This window comes from Castanea sativa, chromosome 3 (assembly GCF_040712315.1).
Source record: "Castanea sativa cultivar Marrone di Chiusa Pesio chromosome 3, ASM4071231v1".
Lineage (NCBI taxonomy): Eukaryota > Viridiplantae > Streptophyta > Magnoliopsida > Fagales > Fagaceae > Castanea > Castanea sativa.
The window spans coordinates 46,493,759-46,503,890 of record NC_134015.1 but is presented as its reverse complement, the minus strand read 5'-3'; the positions used below and the strand labels follow the sequence as shown (position 1 = coordinate 46,503,890).

Sequence of the window (10,132 nt, the reverse complement as noted above, 5' to 3'; positions counted from 1 at the left end):
AAATCCATATATTATATACAACAGTAAAATCTCAAGTGAACCATCCAAGTAATGGAGACAATATATCCTATTTCTCCTTCCAATTTCATGTAATACAACATACCTATATAATAATAATAAAATCCATATATTATATACAACAACAAAATCTTTACAAATAGCAGTTAAAAACTGATTTCAGGCATCAAGTGAATCATTTATGATCCAATGAATCTACAACATGTCCTGATCATAAGAAAGAAATCAGAAGCTCAGTCACTAAGTTCAATTATCTATGGGACATTAACACCCTGGGAATTACTTTCATGGATAAGGATACCTTCAGGGCTATTCACTGGGCATTTGCTCAATCCAATTATACTGCAAGCAATTTGTAATTAAGATCGCAGGTCCTGGATCCATCAGATTACATGAACAGCACATCTGGGTTTTGTTTAGAAGATACAGGACAGCTAGCAGATTCCTCAACGATGCAACTGAGAACTCATACAAGGTAATTGGTTGAGAAATTTCAAACTACCCAATCCTAAATTCAACACAACTAAATGTGCAATTAGAACCATTAGTTTGGGCTTAAAAAAACTACTTTGCCTAGGATAAGGCTAAAATATGCCCAGTGTAGTAAAGGATAGGGACATAAGTTCTTCATCTATAGATTCTATACCCTAAACTACGAAGTTCCATCACTCATCAGGAAGAATATAACTAAAGGAAAGGCTGCCAAAAGGCAAGGACAGGGATGTGTACAGGTTTACAAACCATTTATTATATAGCTCAGCGAGACGAAGGCAAAGCTCGCCAATTGTCAGCAAGAAGCATGACTCGATCACGTGAAGTTGCTGACAATTGTTGGAGGATTACATTCTTCACATGAGCTGCGGCTCTTTCTCCAGCACGGGAGGCAAGTTCCAGGTACACTACAGCTTTCATCATGTCCCCTTCCTGCCCAAGTGTAACCATCAGAGAAATTATTCAATTAATATAAAGTACTACAATGTAAATCTTTCAACACCATATTTAATCTCCCCCCCCCCCCCCCAAAAAAAAAGAGCCCCACAAGAAGAACGCAAATAGCTGTCTTTTCTAATCATAACCTTAAATCAGAGTTGGAACTAGCATGGGAAGACGATAAATGTGGTCAAAGAAATGTTGTAAGTTTTATAGCTAACCATACAATGTGTTGAACAAAAATCACAACTTATATACATCTAAGCTTCATGCCTAACCATATTATGATCTCATAATATTGTCTGATCTCATCTTCTTTTGATCTTTCAGCAGTTCATTCTTATTACAAGATTCAATGTCAAGACTTACCTAGAAAAGATTCAATGACATCAGTCTTAGCATAAAGAATCCTACTCACTTTTTTCCTTCACAACACCATTCAACTAATCAAAAAAAGAATCTTACTCACTTTACTTTTTTTTTATTTTTTTTAATTAGTAAGCAAGCAACACATGCTCCTGTGGGTTTTGAACCCACAACTTATTACTCCACCCACTCTTGGGGAGGAAGTACCATTTGAACCAAAACTCATCAGCTACTCACTTTACATAAAAATATAGTTATTCCTATAAAAATAAATAAATAAAAACTGTGGGTCAATTATCTACTTTGTGCACATATTTCCTTCAAGTACAATAAGAATGGCGTAGACATGTTACATACAGAAAAGAGAGCAAGTCCATGCTCAAATTGTGCTTTAGTGTGACCACGATCAGCTGCCCGCTTCATCCACTTTCTTGCTAGTTGATTACTACGCACCAAACCTTCACCAGATGAGTAGCATAGCGAGACATTGTACATAGCACGCACATACCCACCTTCTGCAGCTTTTAGATACCATCTAGCCTGTTTCAGGAGAAACCTATCACAAGCAAAACCTTGAATATGACGCACCAAAAAAGGAACAAAAAAGCGCCTAATAATCTCAGATATTCTCATAGAAAACAGCTGAATTTAAGAGAGGAAATTGGTAATGCAACCGTGGCAGGTCATTTGTTGCTAAAATTGCATTAGAGTCAACATAAAGACGACAAGAAATTGCTGATATACAAAATCTAGGAATATCCGAGATATAACAAAATATCTAGCATCCTTAGTGTACTACTAAAAGTAAACAATCTAGTATTGGCAAATGTGGAAAAGTTTAACCAATCTCAAAGCATTTCCTACCCAAAAAACAGCTCACTCATAGATTAAGAATATAGTGAGTAAGTGAGGAATAACATACAGCATCTTTTATACTGCAATTAACCCCTCGACCTTGATGCAGACAAAGTGCAAGTTGGTATTGAGAACGGACATGTCCAGCAATGGAAGCTTTATATAACCATGTCAAAGCTTCCTTCAGATTTGGAGGTTCAGCTACAAGCATTATTAGAATTTCAATAAGCACAAGATTGTGTAAATAATGAAAAAAAAAAAAAATACAATCAAAGTCCAGCAATTCAGAACTCTGCACTTAAACATATCAAGGTTCCATTCGGCTTTGCGTTTCTTAGAAAATGTGTTTTTCAAATGAGGGAAAAATGTGTGTTTCCAAATCACAGCTCACGGAGAAAATGTCCACATTTTGTTGTTCTATTGATATCCACATTTGAAAACAAAAAGTACCTTGCAAAAAAGAAATGGCCAAATTGCACTGTCCAGCAGGGTCACCAAGCTCCGCAGCTTTGTGATACAAAGCAACAGCCTTGTCCTTGTGACCTAATTCCCAGTAAATCAAACCGGCATCCACCATAGCCAGAGCTGAACCACGAGCCGCGCCTTTCAAGAACGAGTCCAGAGCCTTGTCCAAGTTAGGGCGGACCCCACCTTGACCGTGCTTGAACCGCTTCCCCCAATGCAGCAACAGCATCGCCTCTCTCAACGGCTTGAGCGCCTCGCTCCACGACTTGCACACCAGCGACGCGGCTCGAAGGTTTTGGAGGCTAAACGACGCCGCGATTTTCGTCAACACGTCGTACGGGAGCGCCGAGAAATCCTGGCCGTCGGATGGTCTTGTGGTGTAGAATCGGATCTGACGGGTCGAAGTTTGCGTGGGGAATTTTGGACCCTTGATTTTTGATAGTGGAAGGGAGAGGAAGCGAGAACCGTCGGATCGAGCTGGCCAAGTTTTCTGCTTCATCTTCTTTTGGGCTCTCACTCACACACTCTCTCTGTGTTTTTGATTTTGTGTACCTAGCTAATGAACAATGGAGCGACGGTGGCAATGGATTCTCTTACAGAGTTTAAAGCAATCTCAGCCGCTCGTTTGTTTTATTCATCGCTTAGATCTCGCCACTTCAGAGTTCAGAGGAGGTCGATTCGTAACGTTCTGCTGATGCCAGGTGAAACGGGGGAATGTGCAGATTAGGCATGTGAATGGCATGAATATAGTAAGTTAGGCATAGTTTGAAACTATGTAGGAAAATAGCAACTCGAGTTTTTGAAACTCGAGATTTACATAATAAATCGAGTTTCAAAAACTCGCTTTATGCGCGTCATTGAGGTGGACAAAATGCCGCGGGATCTCGAGTTTTAAAACTCGTTTTACTTCCGGTAGAACTCGAGTTTTATAAACTCGAGTTTTACTATATCTTATTTTAAATTAAGTTTAAAATTAAGTTTATATACGCATGGAACTCGAGTCTTAGAGACTCGAGTTTTTATGAGTAACTCGAGTCTTATAGACTCGATTTCCTCCTATATGTGTACGCACCTCGGCCGTGGCATTAACTCTCACGAGAAACTCACACCCCCGCAACACACAGAGAAAACCTAAAACGAGGCTCTCAGCCTCACTAACTCTCTCACTCACTCACCCTCACTAACTCTCACTCACCCATAACTCTCTCACACCACTCTCACACCACTCACTCTCACAAAACCACATTCTCCACTCTCACTGCTCTTCCCTCTCAGCAAATTCATATCTAAGGTAAGGGTTTGCATAATTTGATTGTCATTGTAGTTGGGTATGTTGTCTATGGGTGTGGGTTAAAGAGTTTTACCATTTATTTTGTAGATAGTTAACATAACTTAGTTAATTTATCAATATTGTGAATTATAGAACTTTGTTTTGTTAGTGTTAATTTTTTGAGTATTTATTTGTATAGTTTTTGTTATCAAAATTTTATTCATCATTTTATTTTTATCATGATCTTACAAATTTCTTTGACTTTATTTATCATTGGTTTGGGTATGAAATGGGTAGTGAATGAATGTAATGAATGGGAATGGGTATGTAATTATCAAAATTTTATTCATCATTTCTAGGCTTTTATTTTTATCATGATCTTTCAAGTTTTTTTTGACTTTATTTATCATTGGTTGGGGTATGAAATGGGTTGTGAATGAATGTAGTGAATGGGTATGTAATCATGCTCCTCTACCCACCTAGTTCTTTCAACCCTTTTAGGCATTATAGGTCACCACACAATGGAGTAATAGATAATTCCGTCTCTCCATCCACTAGGATTAGAAGGTTTACGTCTTGGCCTTTAGATATTAATGGGCACTCTATAACGGCTTGAATATGTTCATTGGTAAGATTGCATTACTTTTTTCCCTCACTTTACGACTATGTGATTTAACTAACATAGGACTTGACTTGAACAGGGTTCACAATGCGATATTCTTATAATCATATACCATGGTGGTCCGCTTAAGAATCCCAATGCCAACAAGGGATTGCCATTTGAGGGGCCGGGTATGAAAACCTATTATGCCGAAGTTGATCGTAGGTTGAAAACCCTTGATGAATTGAAGATACTTGTCATGGAAGAGTTGGATAAGAATCTGATGCGTACAACATGCAAATTACTTATCGTATGCCAAATGAAATCATGAAGCACCGGATTAATTACAAGTATATGCGATAGAAAAAGACAAACATGTGAAGATCATGTTTGACAAGTTGGAGAGTATAGCAAGTAAGTAATATTGAGTTGTACATACGGTTGGAGCCGCGTGCGGGATGGCAAGAGGATATCCAACAAACAACTAGAAGCTTACAAGTTGCGCTTCCGGATGCTCAATATGAGTATTCTACACATGTAGAGGATGATGATGTTCATGCCGATGGAGATGATGATGATGATGACGACGACGACTATGTTGATGAGACTACCGCCGTTAACAATGATGATGACGATGATGATGACGACGACGACTATGTTGATGAGACTACGTCGTTAACAATGATGATGACGATGATGATGATGATGATGATGATGACGACTATGTTGATGAGAATCTTGCCATTAACGGTGAAGATTTTGCCGATAAAGATGACTATGAAGACATGATTGAGAGAGGGGACTTTCGGGACTTTGGGGACTTTGAGAGGGACAGTGATGACGATGAGACAGTGGACGGCGGTGAACTTTGATGCGAGACAATGTTATTAGTGTCCAAAACATTACAAACACAATCCAACCTACGCACCTCCTGCGTTGTCATTCTCTCGCAAATACTTGGGAAAATATGGTTGATCCTTCGCATATTGAGATGCCATTTGTGTCTACTTGGAGAGAGGGGATGAATTTGTGCAAAGGGTTGACTTTTGCGAGTAAAGTGGAGGTGAAGCGCGTATTAACAATTTGTGCCCTCAAGGAAAACAAAAACTTTAAGATCACTAGGTCGACGAGGAAAAATTTTTGTGCGAAATGCGTGCATGAGTCGTGCAAGTGGTATGTCTACGCGGTTATGAAGCCCGAGCTCCAAAATCTATGGATGGTCACCGTGTATGTGGGTCCTCACACGTGTATACCGACTTGGGTGCGAAATGATGGTAGAATGATGAGTTGTAATTTTATTGCGGCAGAAATCCATAACAAGTTACTTCGAGGATCACACCACTCAAATTAAGCATCTCGGATCTCGATAGAGGCGAAATATAATGGCCATAAGCCTTCTTTACTACAAGGTATGGGATGCGAAACAAAAGGCGATTGCGCTTATGTTTGGAGATTGGGAAGAATCTTACCAAAGGCCAAAAGTTGCTAATGGCGTATATTGATCGGGACCCGACTACCGGTTTTGCTATCGTGTCACACCCACCGATGAAGATCACACCGTATTGTTGCATTATGTGTTTTGGTCTTTCGGTCCATGCATATCGGGATTCAACACGCAAGCCGGTTATCGGTATTGATGGGACCCATCCGTATGGTAAATATCGGGGGAAAGTTGTTGGTCGCAATGGCAACCGATGCTAACAACAAGGTATTCCACTCTCGCCTTTCTTGTTGTGGATTGTGAGTCGGGGTCCAGTTGGAGGTGGTTTTTACGATGCCTCGGAGAAACGATTGGCCACGTGACACTGACGACGGCATTTGCATAATTTACGACCGACATCTCGGTATCAAAAACGCCATTGCAAAGCTGGCCTAGAGAAGGGATGATGGAAAAGCAAAGGTATTTCATAGATATTGTCTTCGACATGTTGCTAGCAACTTCAACACCCATTTTCGAACTCGACTCTAAAGTCGGCGGCGTTGAAAGCGGGATATGCTAGTCGGGTAGTTAAATTTGCTACCATAATGGACTCCATTAAGCGAGGTGGAAATTGAGGCCATTAGGAAGAAGAAGAAGGTGACGGGGAGGGATGGTAAGGAAAGAATCAAGATTATCTTCCATACACATACCTAATGAGCGAGGATGTGGACATGTGGACCCGGTCATACGATGGTGGGAGACGTTTTGGAGCAATGACAACCAATATATCGAGTGTTTCAATGGTGTGCTTTGAAAGGTGCACGGGGCCTTCCTATTGCCGCGTTGGTTGAGTTCACTTGGAGCAAACTTGTTCAATATTTCCACGACCGGCGCAAAGAATACCATTATGAGTTGTCAGAGGGTAAGAAATGGAGTGAATATGCCTTATCCTCGTGGGATGGAAATAAGCGTAAATGCGAAACACTATCTCAAGCCATTTAGCAATGAAGAGCGATATTTCAAGTAGTTACCCAACTCAACGTGTCTAGCGCGGGGAGGGGGAAACCACGATTCACGAAGTTCGGTTACGGGAAAAACATGCATTGGGAAATGGCAAAATATAGGGATCCCGTGTTCACATGCAATTAGAGTATGTGACTATTTACATATTGATTCGACCACGTATATTCACCCGTATTTATGGTTTGAACCATGCCCTTAACACTTATGAGCATGCATTTGAGGTTCCTAAGTCACGGTCATTATGGAGGGATCCCATGGGGCCAAAGTGGTTGCCTAATCCGGCATTGTTGCGGGCCAAAGGTCGGCCGGTGAAGTCACGAATAAGAAATGAGATGGATGGAGTGAGGAATAAGGATCAAGAGCCGGGATGGCGGAGGAGGACGCAGATTTGATAGAGAGTCAACCGAAGCGAGACATGTGGACCGTGTCATGCTTCCGGGCATAACCGCGAGAAAATGTCCGCGGTCCGCGGTGCTTCCACAAGCGGCCATGTTCCACACTAGGTAGGTTGGCAAAAATTTATGCATCGGTTAAATAATTGTTGTTCATTCGATGTTTACCTAATGTTTACTATCTTGTCTCCTAACGTAAATACTCTACGTTTTTCAGGCATCCTTCCATGGATGACGTTGTATTGGCTCTATGTGAACTTTTTGATTGTTGTTGAATGTACTTGTAATTCTCTATCCAATGTACCTCTATGAAGATTGTGATTTGAGTAGTATGGTTAGAATTGCAAATTAAGCGTGGTTGGACATGTTTAGAATGGTGATATATTGAGAATGACTTTTGTTGTGATTTGAGTGCATTTACATTGTAAAATGATGCCTGAAACAGAGCATTTTCTGCTGGGAAAAAAAAAATTGCCCAGTAAAAATCGAGTTTTACACACTCGAGTTTTACACACTCGAGTTCCACGGGTCGGTGTACGTACAGGTGCTACGCTTGTGCTTGGGGTTGCAATATCTGCTGATTCAGTCTCATGCCCATTGTTTGCCTCTCCATTTGGTGCAGGACCACCACCAAGCCCAACCAGATCATTTAGGACGCGTCGGACATGGTTGTGGGCTCGGCTGCCTACAGGAAGCATCTCCAACAGCGCTAAATGGCTTTCAATCTGAAACCGAGAAAGAACCAGTACAATTAGATTTGAGACAATTACGTATCAATTGTAGAATGGATAATATAGCACTTATTAATCTACCTAAACACTCAACTAAGATATATCTAATTAGAACACATTACCGATATATCTAATTTTGCGCTGTTGCGGTCGACATACTTTCGAGTGACTGGACGGTACCAGCGGTAATAGTCATGATCGCGAGGCATCTCACCAGTCTGAGGAGGTGCATGGCAAAGTCGTTGTCGTCTCTCATCCCATGTAAGGATATACGGTCCATGCTCCTCCCTCCAATTCTTCTCCACCTTCCCACGCAAGTCTATTCTATGCAGTCTTTCATCGTACACAACATGGTCGGGTCGCTCTTGCGCCAACCTAAACTGACGAAGGACACGATCTGGGTGGTGTATCTCTACTATGCAAAAACACACAAGTGGCACCCTTGCCGTCCACGTATCCCTCCCTGCATCGCAAAATTCAGGAAGGTGGCCGAAGTCTGCCTCGTATGGCTGCCACACAATCTACAATAGAAATAAAAAACAATTACCATAACATCAAGTTTATTAAAACAAGGGAGAATACATAGATAAAAGGAAAAACAAAAATTAAAACAGAAGATGTGTTAAAGGATGAAACAATCATATTCTTAAGGAAAATTAACATAACCAAACAGAATTTTTGTTTGCCATACTTGGTTTGGTTGAATTCTAACTAATTGCTCGCGATAATGGATCAAGGCCATGCCGGATGGCCTACTCTTCGAGCTTGGCACCCGCACCCACCTACAGTTACAAGCGAATAACATAAGATAAGATAATACCCATGTTATAGTTACTAAGAAGAGTACATTGCACACACGATATTAGAAAATACTTACTTAAATGCAAGTGGAGCATATGGCCATGGGCCATAATCACATCCAGGTGGGGGGCTCATCCTCGGGCACAAGAATGGCAACCTTGCCCATGCCCAATACTTGGACCAATGTGCACGCCCCACCAATCTGCGATGCCCCTTTCTCGCTTGCCCGACACAACTCTCGTACAACCGGGCCAAGCAACCACTACCCCAACTATACTTGTGGCGGATCACGAAGGTCACGCAGGAACGCCAAGAACATCAAATGCACCCTATCTCCCGACTTGTCCATGAAAAGCTTATCCCCTAGCAACGGCGCTAAAATATAGCACCGAGCATCTTGGTGTATTCGCATTCCGTTGCGTCATGAGGCGTGGCACCGCAATGGCGTGAACAAGGCGGGCGATGAGAATTCTTTGCCCCACCAAAGTTTTGTTGTCATTCGCGGAGTAAAACCAAGCAACTCCATGCACGGAGATCTCGCCAATCCCCATCCACCAGCCAGCCGGCCCAACCAAGACCTCACCATCTATAGGAAGTCCGAAAATGACCTCCACATCTTGTAGGGTGATTGACATCTCACCATGTGGAAGATGGAACGTATGCGTCTCCGGCCGCCATCGCTCGGCTAGGGCCAAAATTAGGCAATGATCTATCTCTACGGGAAGGGGCCACTAAACAATCCTTCCGACCTTAGCAACTTGATAATGTCAATCACCCGATTATCTTCCATCCGAATGCTTGCCATCTCCTTAGTGCGACCACGGCACGTAAGTGGGCCCGGGTCTGCAAAATCCATAAAAATTATAGCGGTTATTACAACTACAAATTGTGTTTTGAAAGAACTTGCTAACTAAAAGTCAAAGACAACGTAAAAATTAAAGCGATTGTTAGAACTAGATATTTCACCTCGCCATTCCAAATGTCCTCTGATCGATGATATCGTTGTCGCGTCAACAATGACTCGTCAAGTGGACCAAGGTGCAAGACCTGTGGCTCGTCATCAATCCGAGGCTCCATACTGCAAACATTCAGATACTCAACTGTGAGATCATTAATAGTGTGGGGGCAAAGGAATGCTATTCTACATGCAAGTAAATGTGACTAAAAATGAAAAGAAGGTTCTGTAGTTTATTCTCTTGTTGTATCTATCTGCAGAACTAAAAATAAAGATAAAAATAAGTAAATAACAGCATATTAAAC

The 10,132-nt window shown here is 41.5% G+C and overlaps 1 protein-coding gene across 1 annotated transcript; it reads right to left on the bottom strand.

Annotated features, from left to right (window-relative positions):
* LOC142627249 (F-box protein At1g70590-like) lies at positions 1 to 3,319 on the bottom strand. The gene is made up of 4 exons (XM_075801065.1): positions 2,620 to 3,319; positions 2,237 to 2,370; positions 1,672 to 1,854; positions 1 to 942 (listed from the first exon to the last, which is right to left on the bottom strand). Exons 1-4 carry the CDS (start codon positions 3,131 to 3,133, stop codon positions 775 to 777), a joined length of 999 nt encoding a protein of 332 aa, XP_075657180.1. The 5' UTR covers positions 3,134 to 3,319; the 3' UTR covers positions 1 to 774.
* Between the last annotated feature and the right edge of the window lie 6,813 nt (positions 3,320 to 10,132).